Source organism: Pseudophryne corroboree, chromosome 1 (genome assembly GCF_028390025.1).
Source record: "Pseudophryne corroboree isolate aPseCor3 chromosome 1, aPseCor3.hap2, whole genome shotgun sequence".
In the NCBI taxonomy this organism is placed as follows: Eukaryota; Metazoa; Chordata; class Amphibia; order Anura; family Myobatrachidae; genus Pseudophryne; species Pseudophryne corroboree.
This window is the reverse complement of record NC_086444.1, coordinates 836833172-836855451: the sequence shown is the minus strand read 5'-3', so window position 1 is coordinate 836855451 and position 22280 is coordinate 836833172. Positions and strand designations below refer to the sequence as shown.

The following is a 22280-nucleotide window of genomic DNA, read 5'->3' as shown; positions in this document are numbered from 1 at the left end:
CCACTTCCAGGTACCGGCAGCCATGTGACTGTCACTTCCGGCGCAGTCCTCTGACAAAGTGTCGGTTTTGCTATTTTTTGCTAACCCTAATACCTACTGTATTATGTACCTTCCCTCTAGTACCCTATCCTTTTTCCCCCTTCACAGCCTAACCCTAACATTCCCCTAGTGCCTAACCCTCCAGGAAGCATCTAAACCTAACCATCAGCATTCTGAGAATATCGATATTCCTGATTTGAGGATGTTGACATATTGAACCATGTCTATATTCTAGTGTTGGCATGGTAACTGTTGACAGTGCGACCAGATACAGCATGTTGATAAAGCACTGAACAGATGATGTTGCTGCATACTGGGCTTGTAGCTCCTCCATACAGCCCCAGAGGTGCAAGTACTGTAAAATGAAGCAGTCATTTGCCCCTTCTACAGCACCACTCAGTCTATTCTTTAGGCTGCCACAACTTGGCAAGTCAGCAGTGTCTATATAACCTGTGCCATCCTTCAATCGCCTTCAATATTCTGCAGATGTTATAGCTTGGAGAAAAGAAACAATGGGGCTTGGGTGAAGGTGAGCAACTCTTTTACCACAGTGATCCCGATGGAGAACAACTAGTAGCAGGCCGAAAATGAGAATTAACGTAAATAATTGAGAGAGATGGATACAGTTAGTGGTAATATCAAAGGAAATAATATGATTGGAAAAAAGTACATGAATGTGATAAAACAAATCGAATGTGACTTACAAAATTCAAACCTGCAATTTAGTATGTACATATATCAATTAGCTATCAGTATTATAACTACACAATCAAATTAATCATAATGATTATAAAGGATCAGAGCCATCCTAACATCATTTAAGGCCCTGGACAAAGCAATGCACTCAGGCCCCTACCCACCCATTCATGGGAATACATACATAAAAATCATAACCTCTCCTGCTGTTCTGTGCTGTCTCTCCACATGTTTCAATACAGTGAATGGCTGTGAGCAGTCTGATTGGTGGAAAGCTCCAGACATCCACCAATCAGCATGCTGGCAGCCATTCCCTGTCTGGCTAGAGACAGGTAGAGAATGCTGTCTGATTGCCCTTACTCTGTGCAATTTACGATCAGGACGACCAATCAGCATTCTCTACCTGCCACCCAAGAAGCTACTCAGGCACCAGAATGCTGACAGCCATTCACTGTCAGACTGCATCCTGGCAGGCAGGTAGAGAATTCTACCTCGCTGCTATGATTGTGTGACCACCACCCACCCCTGCTTAACGGCCCTAGAATTTTGGGTCCTTGGACAGCTACCCAGTGTGCCAATACATTAATATGGCCCTGTAATGATGCCAGGAAGTGTTACAACAATGTGGTAATGCTGACTGACACTGTGGCTCAGCAATCTGCTTATAACTACGCTGTGTATGTGTGTAGTGGCCAAGAGGGTATTGTGCAGAATATGGGCTGTGGTTGTTGAGTCTCAGTGAGAGTCCCTACATGTGTATACAATGTATCCAGTACCTGTGCTCTCTCGAGCACTAGACATTATGTAAACAACTAATGATGTGATAGGTTCTGTTTAATGTACTGTAGTTTAGATCTAAATCTACGTATTCCTTTAGGAGCTATGTTTGCTGTGTGCTGGGCACACTATAAATTGGTATGTAATGTACCTGACATGTCAGGGCAGTCAGTGCACTATGCTACAAAAGAGAACTCCAGAGAAAGGTTGGCTATGTTCCACGCTACCTGACACATCTGTGATTTGTTCCCTTCCTTTGTTAGCCTTTCACAGCTAACCCACACTTTAAAAAGTAGGTTAGTTCCCTGCTGACTGCCACAGGCATGGATATAAGTTTGAAGAATACAGTAGGAACCCTTGCAGTGCACCTATTGTTGTCAGGGACTATTTATCTTACCATTGTGTCTCTACTGAAGAAACTGTTTTGTTTTTCTTCTTCCTCCAGAACAAAGATTATTTTATGTATTTCTTTCCTTTTCTTTTTCTTTTCCTCTTGCTTCTTTAACAGAGAAGTCTATCAGTCTGATTATGGATGACTACAATGTCTCTGCAGAGAGCCCCCACACTGGCCAAGGCCGGCAAAACACAATTAAGTGCGGATGGCTGCGGAAGCAAGGAGGTTTTGTCAAAACCTGGCACACGCGCTGGTTTGTCCTCAAGGGAGAACAGCTCTGTTACTTCAAAGATGAAGATGAAATGAAACCTTTGGTGAGTAAATGGAACATATACATGGAGCAGGTTATACAGACATTAGAATGCTCAGACAAAATAGTGCATCATTTGTACTTGCAACCAGAGGGAGTGTGTCACCATTTCTAATTGCTTATTAATGTCAGACTGTAATTAACAATGCTATAAAGGAATATGTTTTCCATATGTTATTGCAGGGTCTTTGAATACATTGGTCCCTGAATATGCACTTTCTTTACTTACAATATTACTATAGAACTGGTCTTAGTAGACTTTGATTAAATAATTAGTAGTCTCCAATAAAAGGTCAGATTTTAAGGGGTAAATTTACTAAGATGGGAGTTCTATTTAAGATGGGCTGTTGCCAGGGCCGGTGGCCAGTGCTAGGGTCGGTGCTAGGGTGGTCGGCGCCCTCCTGCGAACAATAAATTTGCGACCTCCCTCCCATACATAATAAAAGGACAGTGCGCGCCAAAGGAATGTGGTCTCACATGGAAGAGGCGTGGCCACACAATAGTACCCCCGATTCAAATTACGTCACACACAGTGTATCACAGTCTTATTCACATTATACCACACGTAGTGCCCCTGATTCATATTGAACCAAATAGTAGTGTACCTAATTCACATTATTATACACAGTAGTTCTCCTTATACACAATACCTACAGTACTGTCTCTAATATACACATAAAGCCCTCAGTAGTAGTGCCCCTTACACATAACACCCACAGTAGTCATGCCACACAGAACGCCAACAGTAGCCAAGCCACACATAATGCCGACAGTAGTCATGCAACACAACACCCGTAGCAGTAGTGCCACACAGAACACCCACAGTAGTCGTGCCACACAGAACACCCACAGTAGTCGTGCCACACAGAACACCCACAGTAGTCGTGCCACATAGAATGCCAACAGTAGTCGTGTCACACATAATGCCCATAGTAGTCATGCCACACAACACTCATAGTAGTCATGCCACACAGAACGTCAACAGTAGTCGTACCACACATAATGCCATAGTAGTCGTGCCATGCAAAATGCCCACAGTAGTCATGCCACACAGAATGCCCACAGTAGTCGTGCCACACAACACCCACAGAAGTCGTGCCACACAACGCCCACAGTAGTCATGTCACAAATAATGCCCACAGCAGTCTTGCCACACAGAACGCCCACAGTAGTCGTGCCGCACATAACGTCCACAGTAGTCATGCCACACATAACGCTTGCAGTAGTTGTGCCACACATAACGCCCTCAGTAGTCATGTCACACAGAACGCCCACAGTAGTCATGCCACACAGCACCCACATTAGTAGTTCAACATATAATACCTCTTACACTAATGTCCACAGGAGGAGGGGAGTGAGGGAGGAGTCCTGTACTTACCGCGCAGAGTGCTGTTGGCGCCGCTGCCAAAAGTGCAGCAGGAAGGAGTAAGGGGAGAGAGGAGGAGGGAGTCGGGGGGATTGAGTCGGAGCCACGCTTCACGCTGCCGGCGTCTGCCACAGTGTGACAGACGCAGCAGCAGCCTGCTCTGCCCATAGCTACCAATCAGATTCTACTTCTCATTTATCTAGTACCTTCTAGAAGATAATACCTGGAATCTGGTTGCTATGGGCAACATCCCATCTTAAATACAACTCCCATCTTAGTAAATTGACCCCAACATATCCATTTATTTCAGCATTGTTGTCTTAGAAGAAACTGCAGCATTAGGAATTTAATAAATGCCCATTTTCAACAAAAGTAAACTCTCCACTCAATACGGAGAGGAATATAGACAGAAGGAGTGGACTCTTGGTACAAACTTGTTTTTCAATAGTAACTTAACATTTGCAATAAAGACTGTCAAAAATTCCTACTGCACATATTGCTGGAAACCATATTTTGGGGTCTGTTTACTAAGTCTAGAAAAGAGATGATAAAAAAAGGTTCTGGAGAATACAGCTACAATTCACTTGCCTTATGGATATTTACCACTTCCAATTGTTACCGGACAGTTATGTAGGCTTATCCATATTAATTACATTTTCTCCAAATATATAAAGAGATATCTCTGATATATGTTGTAGTCCCTCCATTTTTAATCACAAATACAGTCCCCATTGGAAGTTTATGAGAACTATCTTGACAAATTCATCAAGCGCCAAAAAACTGAGCTCCCTTCTTGATAGCTAGTCTACCGGATGCTATTCAATATTTATTCCTTACCCATTTAATAATTTCTTAGAATCATTACAATATAGTTATCAGGGCTTTTATGTAACTGACCGTTTCATTACAATAAAATGCCATTTGGAACATATTACATGTATTTAGTAATTAGTCACTAAGTGATTGTTTCATTTTTGTGGGATACTATTGATAATTAAATATGCACCTTAGCGATGTAACTGGTTCTTACTGAATTGACAGACTATCTTCTCAAGAATATTGGTTCAGTTTACACAATGTCTGCCTTCTCTGTGACTGGTGGTTACCTGTTACTCACATATTATAGGAATATGCTAAGTCACCAGCCTAAAATTGTTTAAAAAATAAGTCTGTCTGAGACAACATATACCTCTCAATGAGAAAATCAATTTCTGCCATATTAAAGAGATGTTAGTAATAAATAATGTGTAGATTACTAGTACAAGCAAATGAACAACCTACCTGTATAGTTTAAATTTAACAGTGGATAATTTAAAATTGTACAAAATAAAATCTAATTATACCCTGAAGACAATAAATGTATAAAAACAAATTTTTTTCCTGTTAAAATGTATCATTTTAAATTGTTAATATGTGCTGTGCATTATTGTTATAAGATGTTGTAATGTCTACATTCTTACTATCTATATTGATTGCTGTTACACAAAGTTATACAAATGTTATAGTAATGCAACTTCTATTTTTATACACTTGTCTGCAAGATTGTTTTTTTTACAAGTCACAATCTTCTGTCAAAGGGCAATAGTGGCCAAATATACTGATTATGCCTTTCTACATATGAAATGTCTTTCAGCTTAGTATACAGTGTGTGTTACAGTATCTTTATCAGTGGCAATGTGTGCATAATTGTTCCGTTTTGTATACACTGTCTATTAGATAGAATGACCTGATCTATGCTTCTGAGATAATTGTCATGAAATAGAAGTGGCCCAGCGGCAGGCCTTGGGAACTGAACTTAGTGCCAGTTGTAAAGGTCATCTATATAGCTACACTGTATGGCCTTCCCAGCCGACAAGCTGGATTTGAAAGGCAGCTTTTGTGTGGCTGCAGCAGAAATGTTGGAATTTCCAGTCCTTGTTTTGCTGTTTCTGAGAAGCAGTGTTACTTTGCTTTTTGTCCGCCGCAAGAAATGGATGACAGAGAGAGCTTGAGGCTATTTTTACTTATCTAATGTGTCGTAAACAGTGCGAAATGTAACACTTAAGTACAGTCGTAGTCACACACAGACGGCAGCGTACAAGTGCAAGCTACAGTACTATACAGTCTGCCTGTATTCATTAAACTGTTGTAATGAGATGAGTAGTATAACTACAGTAGGTGTATGTACTGTAGGATGTGGTGTTACTTTTAGGCTTGGAAGTTGCCCATAGTAACCAATCAGCTTCCAGCTATCATTTTCTAGGAAGTACTAGATAAATGATAGGTAGAAACTGGTTGCTATGGGCACCATCTCTATGTGTCCTCTTAATATGTTTTTATACATATAATAATAAGAATTTCTCTGACGTCCTAGTGGATGCTGGGGACTCCGTAAGGACCATGGGGAATAGACGGCTCCGCAGGAGACTGGGCACATCTAAGAAAGATTTAGGACTATCTGGTGTGCACTGGCTCCTCCCCCTATGACCCTCCTCCAAGCCTCAGTTAGATTTCTGTGCCCGGCTGAGCTGGATGCACACTAGGGGCTCTCCTGAGCTCCTAGAAGAAAGTATAGTTTAGGTTTTTTATTTTCAGTGAGACCTACTGGCAACAGGCTCACTGCAACGAGGGACTAAGGGGAGAAGAAGCGAACCTACCCAAGTGGTGGTAGCTTGGGCTTCTTAGGCTACTGGACACCATTAGCTCCAGAGGGATCGAACACAGGACCCGACCTCGTCGTCCGTTCCCGGAGCCGCGCCGCCGTCCCCCTTACAGAGCCAGAAACAAGAAGGTGGTCCGGAAAATCGGCGGCTGAAGACTTCTGTCTTCTCCAAGGTAGCGCACAGCACTGCAGCTGTGCGCCATTGCTCCTCATGCACACCACACACTGCGGTCACTGATGGGTGCAGGGCGCTGGGGGGGGGGCGCCCTGAGCAGCAATAATAACACCTTGGCTGGCAAAACTAACACCATATATAGCCCCAGAGGCTATATAGGTGTATATTAACCCCTGCCAGAAACGATAAAATAGCGGGAGAAAGCCAGCCGAAAAAGGGGCGGAGCCAACTCCCTCAGCACACTGGCGCCATTATTCCCTCACAGCTTCGCTGGAAGGAAGCTCCCTGGCTCTCCCCTGCAGTCCTGCACTACAGAAAGGGTAAAAAAGAGAGGGGGAGCACAATTTAGGCGCAGTATATATATATTATAGGCAGCTATAGGGGAAAACACTCTGTATAGTGATATCCCTGTGTTATATAGCGCCCTGGTGTGTGCTGGCATACTCTCCCTCTGTCTCCCCAAAGGGCTTTGTGGGGTCCTGTCCTCTGTAAGAGCATTCCCTGTGTGTCTGCTGTGTGTCGGTACTGCTGTGTCGACATGTATGATGAGGATAATGATGTGGAGGCGGAGCAAATGCCTGTGAATGTGATGTCACCCCCTGCGGGGTCGACACCAGTGTGGATGGACTTATGGAAGGAATTACGTGACAGTGTGAGCTCCTTACATAAAAGGTTTGACGACATAGGACAGCCGGCTACTCAGCTTGTGCCTGTCCAAGCGTCTCAAATGTCATCAGGGGCTATAAAACGCCCGCTACCTCAGATGACAGATACAGATGTCGACACGGATACCGACTCCAGTGTCGACGATGATGAGACGAGTGTACCCTCCAATAGATCCACCCGTTATATGATTGAGGCTATGAAAAATGTTTTACACATTTCTGATGATACCCCAGGTACCACAAAAAAGGGTATTATGTTTGGTGAGAAAAAACTACCAGTAGTTTTTCCTGCATCTGACGAATTAAATGAGGTGTGTGAGGAAGCGTGGACTTCCCCAGATAAGAAATTGATCATTTCTAAACGGTTAATGGCTGCATACCCTTTCCCGCCAGAGGATAGGTCACGCTGGGAAACACCCCCTAGGGTAGATAAAGCATTGACACGCTTATCAAAGAAGGTGGCACTACCGTCTCCGGATACGGCCGCCCTAAAAGAACCGGCTGATAGAAAGCTGGAAAGTACCCTAAAAGCTATATACACACACACTGGCATTATATTGAGACCCGCTATTACATCAGCTTGGATGTGCAGTGCTGCTGCTGCGTGGTCAGACTCCCTGTCGGAAAACATTGATACCATGGATAGGGACAATATTTTGCTAACGATTGACCATATAAAAGACGCGGTCTTATACATGCGTGATGCACAGAGGGATATTTGCCGGCTGGCATCAAAAATAAGCGCTATGTCCATTGCCGCCAGACGGGGGTTATGGACTAGGCAATGGTCAGGTGATGCCGACTCCAAGCGGCACATGGAAGTTTTACCCTATAAAGGGGCGGAACTTTTTGGGGAAGGTCTTTCAGACCTCGTTTCCACAGCTACTGCTGGGAAATCGACTTTTTTGCCACAGGCTACCCCACAGCAAAAGAAAGCACCGTATTATCAGGTACAGTCCTTTCGGCCCCAGAAAAATAAGCGGGCTAGAGGCTCATCCTTTCTGCCGAGGGGCAGAGGAAGGGGGAAAAAGCTGCAGCACACAGCTAGTTCCCAGGAGCAGAAGTCCTCCCCTGCGTCCGGTAAGTCCACAGCATGACGCTGGGGCTGCTCAGGCGGAATCGGGAATGGTGGGGGCACGTCTCAGGTTTTTCAGCACACAGTGGGCTCTCTCACAAGTGGATCCCTGGGTCCTTCAAGTAGTATCTCAGGGGTACAGGCTGGAATTCGAGACGTCTCCCCCCCACCGTTTCCTAAAATCTGCCTTGCCGGCAACTCCCTCTGCCAGGGAGGCAGTGTTGGTGGCTATTCAAAAACTGTATTCACAGAAAGTAATCGTCAAGGTACCCCTCCTTCAGCAAGGAAAGGGTTACTACTCCACAATGTTTGTGGTACCGAAACCGGACGGTTCGGTGAGACCCATCTTAAATTTAAAAACCTTGAACACTTATATCAAAAGGTTCAAGATGGAATCGCTCAGGGCGGTTATTGCGAGCCTGGAGGAGGGGGATTACATAGTATCCCTGGACATCAAGGATGCGTACCTGCATGTCCCCATTTACCCTCCGCACCAGGAGTACCTCAGATTTGTGGTACAGGACTGTCACTATCAGTTCCAGACGCTGCCGTTTGGGTTATCCACGGCACCGAGGGTCTTTACCAAGGTAATGGCCGAAATGATGATACTCCTTCGCAAGAAGGGAGTTTTAATTATCCCGTACTTGGACGATCTCCTGATAAAGGCGAGGTCCAAAGAACAGTTGATAGTGGGGGTGGCACTTTCTCAGGAAGTGCTACAACAGCACGGCTGGATTCTAAACATTCCAAAGTCACAGCTGGTCCCGACGACACGTCTTCTGTTCCTGGGAATGATTCTGGACACAGACCAGAAAAGAGTGTTTCTTCCACTGGAAAAAGCCGAGGAATTGTCATCTCTAGTCAGAGACATTCTTAAACCAGGAAAAGTGTCGGTACATCAATGCACATGAGTCCTGGGAAAAATGGTAGCTTCGTACGAAGCAATTCCATTCGGAAGGTTCCACGCAAGGACGTTCCAGTGGGACCTGTTGGACAAATGGTCCGGGTCCCATCTCCAGATGCAACAGCGGATAACCCTATCGGCCAGAGCCAGGGTGTCGCTGCTGTGGTGGCTGCAGATGGCTCATCTACTAGAGGGCCGCAGATTCGGAATACAGGACTGGGTCCTGGTGACCACGGATGCCAGCCTTCGGGGCTGGGGGGCAGTCACAAAGGGAAGAAATTTCCAAGGACTGTGGTCAAATCAGGAGATTTCTCTTCACATAAATATCCTGGAGCTAAGGGCCATTTACAATGCCCTAAGCCAGGCAAGACCCCTGCTTCAAAACCAGCCGGTACTGATCCAGTCAGACAACATCACGGCGGTCGCCCATGTAAACAGACAGGGCGGCACGAGAAGCAGGATGGCGATGGCAGAAGCCACAAGGATTCTCAGATGGGCAGAGAATCATGTGTTAGCACTGACGGCAGTGTTCATTCCGGGAGTGGACAACTGGGAAGCAGACTTCCTCAGCAGGCACGACCTCCACCCGGGAGAATGGGGACTTCATCCAGAAGTCTTCCAAATGCTGGTCAACCGGTGGGAAAAACCACAGGTAGACATGATGGCGTCCCGCCTCAACAAGAAGTTGAAAAGATATTGCGCCCGGTCAAGAGACCCTCAGGCGATAGCGGTGGACGCTCTAGTGACACCATGTGTGTACCAGTCGGTTTATGTGTTTCCTCCTCTACCTCTCATACCCAAGGTACTGAGAATAATAAGAAGGCGAGGAGTGAAAACCATACTCGTGGTTCCGGATTGGCCAAGAAGAGCTTGGTACCCGGAACTTCAAGAGATGCTTACAGAGGACCCTTGGCCTCTGCCGCTCAGACAAGACCTGCTGCAGCAGGGACCCTGTCTGTTCCAAGACTTACCGCGGCTGCGTTTGACGGCATGGCGGTTGAACACCGGATCCTGAAGGAAAAGCGTATTCCGGAGGAAGTCATCCCTACCCTGATCAAAGCTAGGAAGGATGTCACCGCAAGACATTATCACCGCATTTGGCGAAAATATGTTGCTTGGTGTGAGGCCATGAAGGCCCCGACGGAGGAATTTCAACTGGGTCGATTCCTGCACTTCCTGCAAGCAGGGGTGACGTTGGGCCTCAAATTGGGGTCCATAAAGGTCCAGATTTCGGCTCTGTCGATTTTCTTCCAAAAAGAACTGGCTTCACTGCCCGAAGTTCAGACTTTTGTCAAAGGAGTACTGCATATTCAGCCTCCTTTTGTGCCCCCAGTGGCACCTTGGGATCTCAATGTGGTTTTGGCATTCCTGAAATCACATTGGTTCGAACCACTTAAGACTGTGGATTTAAAATATCTCACGTGGAAAGTGGTCATGCTGTTGGCCTTGGCGTCGGCCAGGCGGGTTTCAGAATTGGCGGCTTTGTCTTGTAAAAGCCCTTATCTGATTTTCCATATGGATAGGGCAGAATTGAGGACTCGTCCTCAGTTTCTCCCAAAGGTGGTCTCAGCTTTTCACTTGAACCAACCTATTGTGGTGCCTGCGTCTACTAGGGACTTGGAGGATTCCAAGTTGCTGGACGTAGTCAGGGCCCTAAAAATTTATATTTCCAGGACGGCTGGAGTCAGAAAGACTGACTCGCTGTTTATCCTGTATGCACCCACCAAGCTGGGTGCTCCTGCTTCTAAGCAGTCTATTGCGCGCTGGATTTGTAGCACTATTCAGCTGGCGCATTCTGCAATAGGCTTACCGCAGCCTAAATCTGTGAAAGCCCATTCCACACGGAAGGTGGGCTCATCTTGGGCGGCTGCCCGAGGGGTCTCGGCTTTACAACTTTGCCGAGCAGCTACATGGTCGGGGGCAAACACGTTTGCAAAATTCTACCAATTTGATACCCTGGCTGAGGAGGACCTGGAATTCTCTCATTCGGTGCTGCAGAGTCATCCGCACTCTCCCGCCCGTTTGGGAGCTTTGGTATAATCCCCATGGTCCTTACGGAGTCCCCAGCATCCACTAGGATGTCAGAGAAAATAAGATTTTACTCACCGGTAAATCTATTTCTCGTAGTCCGTAGTGGATGCTGGGCGCCCATCCCAAGTGCGGATTGTCTGCAATACCTGTACATAGTTATTTTTATTTATATAGCGCTCTTTCTGCAACAGGACTCAAGGCGCTTCTCCTCCTTTGTCCTTCTCCCACCCTATGCACACTTGCCTACTCTCCCGGAATAGCCAGGGGGCTCTCTAAAATTGTGTGTCAATCCCAGCCGCCCGGAAAGTGGGCAAGCCTCCCGCAACTATTCGCTACCCACTACTTTGCCGGGTGATTACATGTTTCATGGTGTTTCATGAAGAATCGTTATTGGAATCAAGCCCCCCACAGTGGAATGCTGGTGATCTTGTGATTGTATAACGGATGTGTGGTCTCGACGACATGATTGTAGAAACCCCACTCCCATGCAGCCTCCTAAAATTTGCCCCACCCCATCCCACCTCCTATGGCGCATTATGCCCCCTGCACTGTGTCCTGCTGTGCCAACCTGACTATCCCCTCCCTGAGGGGGCAGCCAGAAAGTTGCCAACTAGCACCCTATGCCATTGTTCTGTATGTTATTAATTACAATAAGCATGTAGGTGCTTCACTGATATAAATTCATATTTACCTTATTTACATTACTTACCTTATTTACTGTATTTACATTACTAAGTTAGATATGGCACGTTAGATACAAATGTCCATCTTATTTAAAGGTACTGTTGTAAGAGCTGTAGATGTGAGCACTGTCAGTACCTGGCTACCATGAAATAAGCAGATTGCGCTCATATTTTGGATTTTTCATCTTCTGCAGCTGCCAAGGCAAAAAGCCTCCAGGAAACGTCTTTTGTATGAGACAACAAATGTCTCTTGTGCTTTTTTTAGTGCACTGTTTTTAAAAGATGGTTAAAGTATTGCCCAATAAGGATGCATTATACTGTTCCCGTTGCGTCCATGTCTCAAGATTGTCAAAGTGTCTCCTGTATCTTACAATGTTATTATAGAGTGTGTAAAATATTATTAGTGTAAGTTCAAATGGACCGGGCAATATACATGAAATTTACTAGATAATAATAATAATAATAAATCTGTCAGATTTTATTTACAGTATAAAGTATGATGATATGGTATGTGTGTAATTTGTTCTTTCATTCCAGACATTCCTATACTGATATTAGAGAAAAATGAACCTTTCAGGATTTTGTTAATACTAGCAAGAACGAGTACTATCATAATCTGCTCTTGGCAGTCACACTGGATTGTTAAATAACTGTGAATAAACTTATATATAGAAAGATGTAAATACTATACAGTAAATACTAAATATGTATAAATAACATTTTTCGTTTTAGTCCTGGATGCCTCTGGTAAAATCAGAGCTGTAACTAGACTTTTTTGTGCCCTGTGCCAGAAAGGGCATTGCACAACTATCAATGTTTTCATTCTGTTAAAGATGCATTTTCACCAGTATGAATGGATATATGATTAGATATCAGTTACGGTGGTTTAAATACCAACTGAGGAGCAGCTCACCATCAAAATGAACCTGGGGCTACCACACGTGTGTCTAAAATCACAGTTCAGCCCGTCTAGCTGCTGTCCGTGCTGCACGTGGCGGTTACTCTGGCTATTAGCATATTATATATATATATATATATATATATATATATATATATATATAACAGTAATGTGCAAAAGTTTTAGGCAGGTGTGGAAAAAATGCTGCAGAGTAAGAATGCTTTCAAAAATAGAAGTGTTAATACAGTAGTTTATTTTTATCAGTTAACAAAATGAAAAGTGAATGAACAAATGAGAAATTTATATAAAATCAATATTTGGTGTGACCACCCTTTGCCTTCAAAACAGCATAAATTCTTCTAGGTACACTTACACAGTTATTGAAGGAACTCTGCAAGGAGGTTATTTCAAACATCTTGGAGAACTAACCACAGATCTTCTGTGGATGTAGACTTACTCAAATCCTTCTGTCTCTTTGTGTAATCCCAGACAGACTTGATGATGTTGAGATCAGGGTTCTGTGGGGACCATATCATCACTTCCAGGACTCCTATATGATTGTCCCTTTAAAAAAAAGTCAGTGTTCGGCCGGCATCCTGCACGGACTTCCTTACATCCCGCCCAGGGTCTGTGTCAGCTCATAAGAGTCTTAGGAATTAATTTTCTGTGATCAATGTTAAAGCTTATGTTACATTCTACCTGCTCTGGGACATGTATATTTCATATACAATAGTGTAATGCATTGAATTATTATCCACTGCCTTGCTCCATTTACTAGACTATAACTATTTACTCTTGGCTCAATGATTCTATAATTTTTTAATGAATATGAAGCCTATTTCATAATTGTGACTGGATGGCCCTTGATGATTAAGTATCCAACTCACTGCAACTTGCTGCGGTGGATACTTAATTACCAGTATTGCCTTGGTGTGGGGACACGATCCATAAACCTGCTACCAAAATAGCAATGTTACTAACCAATACCACCCCTGCAGACTCATTGCGGTGGTGGTAGAGGAATCTGCTTAGATCACCTATTGGCAACCCCCGGGTCTCTGTACCATAGAAAGGAGCAATGATAAAAGGCATCTGAAAATGATGTTGGTTCCCACAGTCAAATTCAGTTTTCAGAGTTTGCTGAACATTAAGCGGCCACCTTGGGTTCCTAATAATGAATAGGTCCATTACTTAAAAAAAAGACAGAGAATAATAATAATAATAATAATAAAAATATAAACGTAATCTAAGTGAGCATGCGCAGCTTCATTAGGGTTGTTTAATCTGCCTAAACACATAGCAATGCAGTTGTTTTCATTTGGGTTAAAATGTTTAAACTTGGACAATATATAAACATTTTTTTATTAAGTTTTTTTATAAAAATCTTTACATTTGATCTTTTGTCTGATCTAGTGTGTCTGGCTACCTCTCTACTTTCTCTACATTTGTGTCCCAATGCTAGAACTCAATATGCCCAAAATGGACATAACCACCTTCAAAGGGTGGAGGATTAATGAATAGGGCGCCCTCTGAGCTAGTTCCACCACTGGATACACTGAAACTTCAGTACTATAACCTCAACATTTGTATGGCCAGGAATAGTCAGCTGCCTCATAACAGTCACACCTCTCTTAAACCTTTCCCCATAATTTTATGGGTAGACAACCTGTTTTAGCAAAGTATGTGTGGAAGGATGTGATGCATGGTTAGAAATAGCAGCTGACTTGATTGGACGACCATACAGTAGCTCCTGCCTAATTCCGTAATTCCGACTTTGCTATCCTTTTCATACATACTGTACATCCAATTTTCTTCTTCAGCCTTACATAGATACAGTATACTGCATGGCCAAACAGTATATGACTAACTTACCAAACATGTATTTTGAAATCTAATGCCAGATGTATCAAAGTTCTTTAGTGTCAATCTTACAACTCCATAAAACATTATATAGTCTTAAAAACTTGGAAGTGAAGTTCATTGCCTTGGAATAAGACTTTAGCTATGTACATTGATGGAGAACAATTTAGCATATTTCTTTACATACTTTCTTCCTCTGTATAAACATAGGTAAGATTTAGAAAAGACTGTGCAATTTCCTCAGCCTCAATGGCTACTCTAGGTTACTGTAGAGAAAAGACCATGTCATCCACACATAACTACTAACACAACTGCCCTGCCAATAATCTTTGAGAGTTGTGGTTATTCTTACAGTAATTCACACCTATCACTTGCACAAAGTGGATATTCTAATAACATATTTGCCAGGTGCCCCTACGGTCAATGAACAAATCTCGATTTTAGAGACTTGACCCTAGAAAAGTCCCTGTCTTTTAAAATTGCACAATAATCCCTCTTTTACAGATTAAATTCAATTCTTACCATTTGTTTTTATTGTATGGGCTTCAAACCTTGATCATTATTGAGAAAATATATTAATTTAAGATGATGGGTTTTGTATTTATTTTGAACTATTTTAATATGTTGATAACTATGTAATTAAAACTTCTAAAACGGATAAAAATTTCAAACATAAGTCTACAAAAAGATTACTTTAAAATCAAATGTAGATTTCAAACTAGATTTGTTTCCTGAAATTATAGTATATACTTTTTGTAACTTTTAAAAAGCATATGATGTAAAATTGAAGTACCAGTTGACAGTTATTCTATATGCATCAGAGATGGGCTAAAAGTTAAATTTTTCTAGTAAAATATTATTACTTTGCTACTTAATTCTTTGAGTATTGCCTGGTATTCAATTACTAAGTACAGCTGCGTTGGCCGCTACAGAATCTATTTAAAATAAGGATTGATATACTGTACAAGGTTTCAGCAATTTAATTTAAACCCTGGACTTTAATCTGACGAGGGAAAATCCCTTGGCTGTTTTGTGGTCAGAAATTTTATTATAGTTTGTCAGATTTTTCAATTACTTTATCAAAGTTTGTAATTTGAAACTATATGTTACTATATTTTACATCAGAAATATTGGTCTTACACATTGCTCCTGAAGTAGGTTGGTTGTCATCCAGCATTTTATAATGCATTATACCAGAAACAGACACATTTACATAATATTAAATATAATAAATCTTTATGCCCCGTTATTAAAAGCATTTACGGAGCTGACTGGGGAGTGGATGCTACAGGAAGTGTCTTGGTTGGGTAGGATTGCTGCTGCCAAGATGGTCTTATTGCCGAAATTAATGTACCTGTTTCGCGCCATACCAAGGCCCCTTCCTAGACTCTTCTATAATAAATTTAATCAGGTCCTTATCAGATATGTGTGGGGAGGCTCTAGACCGAAAATTGCTAAAAAAAAATCTTATTCTGCCCAAAATGTCTGGTGGGGTAGCTTTCCCAGATATAGAAAAGTACCATGCTGCGTGTCTGATCAGTCAGTCTAGAGACTGGTTTGACACCTCGAGTCTGAAACCTTGGGTTATTCTGGAAGCTTCTTGCTTGGACGCTGTTTCTCTCCCTGATTTGTTTTGGTTACCACTGTCTGCTGCTCGGAGTAGGGCCGGATCCTGCAAGTCTATTAAAACGACCCTAGATTCATGGCATAAACTAGTACTCTCTTTGGAAGAGATTAATTTAGTCGCCCCCTGCCTATCGTTAACTGCTCTTATGTCATTGATTCCTAATGTTTCCCTAGAGGAGTGGACTCGGAAGGGACTCTCCACTGTGGGCGATTTATTTGTAGGAGACGTCTTGATGTCCTTTTCTCAACTGCAAGAGAGATTTGGGATTCGGACTCAGGATTTTTTCAAATACCTGCAGGTGAGAAGTTGGTTACATTAATTTACTCCCTCACATCTCCATAAACCTTCTCTTTCGGTTTATATTATAAGCCGATTGGAGACGTCCTCGCATAAATATGGGATTACGTGGTGGTATCAATTTCAATCGACAAACGGCACACAGACAAAATTAAAAGCTCAGACTTTATGGGAAAGAGATTTGAATAGGTCCTTTACTGATGCAGAATGGGACAGTATATTTAGATCTTGTTTTAAAGTCTCCAAATGTGTTAACCACTCCGAAATGTTATACAAGCTTATACAGAGGGCCTACTTCACCCCTGATAGACAACACAGAATCTGGCCTTCACAATCTAAATCATGTTGGAGGAAATGCGGCTCTACGGGGGATATCTTTCATATCTTCTGGGCATGCCCTCGTATACAACCACTTTGGAGAGAAGTTTTAAATATGGCTAGCATGGTGTTAGGGCTCAGCATCCCCATGGACCCAGCTCTAGCGCTATTTCATTTGTACGTAGATCGCCTCTCCGTAGGTGATCGCTACGTCTTGGGGCATATCTTGATAGCCGCTAAAGCTGCTATAGCACAATTGTGGAAATCTGAGAATGTTCCCACCTTAGCGTTCATCCAAAATAAGATTCACAAACATTTCATTTTCGAAACAGCGGAGGCTAAATATTCCTCCTCGGCTAACTCTATCCACTTGAAATGGTTAGGATGGCCCGATTATAGGAGTAGAGAAGGTAGGCTAACCGTTTACAGCTCTCCAATTGATATGTCTGTGCTTGGCCCTTCCTAGATTGACCTCTACATGAATGTTGTGATACCAGATATTTTCTATGTTTATTATATTTTAGTCCTTATTGCTTTTTCTTTCTTTTTTCTCCATGTCTTTTCTCAGTGCTTTCTCCTTTTCTTGTATCTGAACGTCTAATGTAGCCAATTGTATATTCATCCGACTGTGCGTTGTTTGTATTTGCATATGGTAACCATTCCGGACTTCCCCTGTGTTTCCCTTATCTCTTTTTTCTGTTCCCCATTTCTGTGTGTAAACTCTTCAATAAAAATTTAATGTTTAAAAAAAAATATATAATAAATCTTGAGGGCATTGTCTCTACAATTTCTTCACCGGGTGAATTTTGTTAAGTTGAGTGCTAGGATGTTTGATATGTGTGACATACCTTATGTTAGGCAAACTTACTATGTAATAAACTTACTGCAGCATGTATTGCCTTAATTACATTCCTAGAGCGATTATCCTGTAAATCCAACGAAACCACAGATTCCAATTTGAATAAAATAATAACTTTAACAATTGAACGGGGGAAACCAGAGGATTTCCGTATACTTGGAAGGCAAAATCTATCTTCACTATTAAATAAAAACTGCCAATCTTTACTCTTTATATACGTATTTACCTTATACTGTCAGTGTCTATACACATAATATTATCACATATTATGCAGCACTGCACAATAAAGACAATGTTTAAATCACTAAACCTTCGGATATACGGTATATTTTTGGACTGTATGATGAAATCTAATCACCAGGAGGTAAGAACACTGGTGGACATTCCGAGTTGATCGTTCGCTGCCAATTTTCGCAGTGCAGCGATCAAGTGAAAAATCGGCAAAAATGCGCATGCGCATGGTATGCAGCGCGCATGCGCTAAGCACTTTCACACAAAACTTTGTAGATTTACACAAGCTCGAGCGACGTTTTTTCATCGCTCGAGTGATCGTAGTGTAATTGACAGGAAGTGGGTGTTTCTGGGCGGAAACTGGCCGTTTTCAGGGAGTGTGCTAAAAAACGCAGGCGTGTCAGGCAAAAATGCAGGAGTGGCTGGAGAAACGGGGGAGTGGCTGGCCAAACGCAGGGCGTGTTTGTGATGTCAAATCAGGAACTAAACGGACTGAGGTGATCGCAGTCTAGGAGTAGGTCTGGAGCTACTCAGAAACTGCAGCAAATTATTTAGTAGCAGTTCTGCTAATCTTTCGTTCGCAATTCTGCTAAGCTAAGATACACTCCCAGAGGGTGTTGGCCTAGCGTGTGCAATGCTGCTAAAAGCAGCTAGCGAGCGAACAACTCGGAATGAGGGCCACTATACATAAGGAGATCATACAAATGTCACACATATAATAGATGGAACTCATGCCAAGACACCACTGCTGCCAAGCAACAATGCTAAGTACTGTGCCCATGTTACAGTGTCATTTTGCTCTATGACAGCCTACAAGTGTCTAATTCTACAGTAGTGTAATAGATACATATCAGATTAATGATTTTGCTTTGTAGCTTCATCTTTAACATATAATTGGTACTGTGTAAAAATATTTTTTTTTACTAATCATACATACATACATTGGCTGAATACCCATGCTTTGGAATTTCAAGTTTAATGCCAATCTTTTTCAGGCCGCACCTCCGGGCGGGTCTTCCCGGATTGTTGCTGTCAAAAGGCTGGCGCTGAGGAGAATAATCCGCCTCCTTCATTCTCTGCCTTGTCCCACCTCTGATGCTGCCCTGCTCAGTGCTCTAAATGCTGGGATGACAGGCCAAGCTCCACCCGCTGTATGTTAAATATGTAAGGTTTGCAGGGATAGACTGCTTTGAGGTAAAAAGGTAAAAATTTTCGCATAACACTTAACACAGCAGATAAGCAGTTGCTGAATATCAAGCTTTCCTTTAATGCATTTAAGATTCAAAATATCTCTCCTTTCCTCCTATTGCTCTCTTAATAGGCTCGGCAATGTTTAGTTCAAGCGACAGGTTAATCTCTGATAATTGACACACTATCCTCTCCTGACTGGAAATAGGTTGGTTAGTACTTATAAGGTAAATACCACTGACCCATCACAAAATCTCCTGAACCATAAGGCTGCACTTCCTTGCAAGTGGCAGTTGCAGAGCAGTCCATTATTTAAATAGTGGAGCCACAGCCAGCGATGTCTGACAGTGTTTAGGGGTGGCAGTTAATGTGTCTCCCCTATTTGAATAATGGACAACTGCCAGTAGCAAGGAAGTCCAGGAACAGAGCATTGTGTCCTCACCCCTCCTCGACTTGGTATTGCCAGGCACCATGCATTGTTTATAGCCCCGGCTGGGTGGGCTGTCTTAACTCTCCTCGTGAGGGGAGAATTCCCAATAATCATCACACCCCTTTTATCCACTTTGTGGGGGTATGTTAATTTATTGCATTTTTTTTTTAAGTACACTATTTATTGAAGATTTCCTAAAAAAAACTGTAATAGTGCCACAAACATATCAGTCAATCCTGTAAGACTGCATTGGAACTCATGCATAACAAAATATGTTGGGAAGCTTTCTAGCGGCAAAAATACCATGGAATAGGTTGAAAGCAGCGTGCTAAGACTTGGATGATAGCTATACCTGGGGGAAGGAAAGAGTAAAGAGAATATTAGTATGGTGGATAGGGATGTAACTGATGGTGTTCAGGTTAACAAAACAGTCACTTATTTTTATTGGATATAGATAGGTGGCCTCATAGACAGAAGCCCAGGTTGACCAAATGCTGGGAAATTTGTTAGGGCATTCGGTGATGTTTTCCAGGAGATATATGTTCCAAATAGAATTGCACAGGGTGGTAGCAGCTATAGTTTAGTTAGCTGCATTTACAAAGTGCTTAATCAACAGTTGCGTATGTCTTCTGTATTGTAATAGAGAGGATTAGAGACGATGGTCTGAATCCCCAAATGTCACAATTCTGGGGCAATACCATCATATGTGGGCCAGAGTGAAATGCTCCTTGCAACCCCTTCAAAACCTATCAGAGGCCTGAGGGAAGAAGGCATGAAGCATAAATGCAACCAGTACCATTTAAATATGTGTTTGTTGTTGTTTTCCTTGATTCACGCAAAATTGAAGGTGACCATCTTACCGTACCCGGCACTGACGATTTACGTGCTGGTATATGTCTGCTGGTTATCATCTCAGGATTTGCTTGTAGCTGTGGTCTGGTGCTCCCCTGTAACTGTGGTCTGGCACTGTCATCTTGCCTGAGGTCAGCCATTCACAATTTCTCTATGCTGCACATTAATTCAACATCCAATCCTGAGTTGGAGCGTCCTACTTAAAAAAACACTCTGCCATCTGTCCAGTGCCAGTACTACTGGTCTTCTAGGTCTCCTGTTCTCTTGTGTTCTCTGTTTCTGAGCTCCAGGATATGTTCCTGTTTCTCAGTGGTAATCAGAGTGCACCAATTCTACTACCTGATTCAGCCTTGTGCATATCACTCACCATACTGCAGCAAGGAATAATTATCTGCTCTCCCTGTATTTACCATTCTCCTGTATCTCATTCACTGAATGAGGTGAAGTATAATTCACCTTCCTAGTTTCATTTATTACAGTATTAGCCAGTCCTGCCCTGCGGCCCAGGTCCGGAGTACAATACAAACAACAAACACAGAATCTGACAGAGTCATGTCATTCCATAAAGGAACCATGAGCGGCAGATTATGTAGCAGACAAAATACTCTGCAACATTAATCCCATTTGGTTAGAAGGAACCTAAGAGTAGGAGGGATGAAAAAAAGAGCCTGTCCTTGGGAGGAATTCAAAATACAATAGGTAGGATGGTGGACTATTAAATATTTTATTTTTATAATCAACAAAGTTTGGCTCCTAAGAGTATAACTATATGCTGTGGTCTATAGTTAGTTACTCACTGATTGAAAAGGAGACTGTAAACCTTAATAAGCAAATTAAGGTAATTACAAGAATTATCTACTATTGAGGAGGTAATTTATTATGGTTTTCGCTTATAATGCAGTAATTACTACAAGTGGTATAAGGATTTGTAAATACAATTATTGGTTGAGGGTGGTGATTATAGGCATTTGTTAGCAGGAACAGTTGATTAAAGATATTGACGATAAGAAAGGAATAAGATATAGTAGGATATAAGAAGAAGGTTGGTAGTGATCCATTCTGTGGTGAAGAGTAAGGAGGCAGCTCTTTAGAACACAGTTATGGCATGAGAGTTGATGACAAACAAAGAGTAGAAGATGGGGTGACATTCAAAGGCAAATACTATAAATTGAGGAAAGGGGGTGACAGAATGGCTAAAGTTCCAGAGTACTCAATACCTCCATATCTCTGCACTAAATACCCACACAAGGAACTCTGCAAAAACATTATTGTGAGAAAATATATAACACAATTATTTGACCTAATGCTAAAATCTAGGGGTAGGAAAATACTGAGCAGATACATTCAGATGCGTAAATCGGGGTGGGTGCAAAGTACTAATGATGGTCAAGTCGAATATGGCTCTGGTCCCAACCACCCATTCATTGTCCCATCGGAGCTGGATCTTGTGAAGGAGATCACTAGCTTTGGTGACTTCACTGTATCAAAATCTAAGCTGATTATGCAATAGGGCGATTGACTTGAGCACTGGAGTCCGAGGTTGCTCTTAGTACAGTACTCATACAGTATATTGGTTGTAAAATGAGTCGCAGAATGAGATGTACTGTAATAGTAATATGTGTGGCTGGCTGGTAGAAAAATCACTATTAATCTTTACTTATCTTCTTTCCCAGACAATGTCAGATGCTTCTCTGTTACTAAACATTTGCCTATTCCTTCCTTTTGCTTTACTTGCAAGGAATGCCACAAACATTAGACATAAGAAACCAGCAAGAAAAGAGAAAAGCTAATAAAAGATTAGTTACTAGAAAATCAGCAAAGATGATAAATATGGGATTTTGATATTAAATCGGGTGCTATCTACATACAGTACATTTGCAACAAACAATGCCAAACCCCACCCTGGGTTACACAGCATGACTTCTTTATGCAAAAAGACATGAAATGTTTACAATGGAATAATA

At 42.3% G+C, this 22280-nt stretch overlaps 1 protein-coding gene across 4 annotated transcripts in view; it reads left to right on the top strand.

Moving 5' to 3' along the window:
• ARHGAP24 (Rho GTPase activating protein 24) overlaps nt 1-22280 on the top strand; it is a 1566862-nt gene that overhangs the window by 792585 nt on the left and 751997 nt on the right. For all 4 annotated transcript variants that reach the window (XM_063919883.1, XM_063919884.1, XM_063919885.1 and 1 more), the window contains one exon: nt 2021-2220. In XM_063919883.1, coding sequence (XP_063775953.1) covers nt 2021-2220 — 200 coding nt within the window. The remainder of the gene's footprint in view (nt 1-2020; nt 2221-22280) is intronic.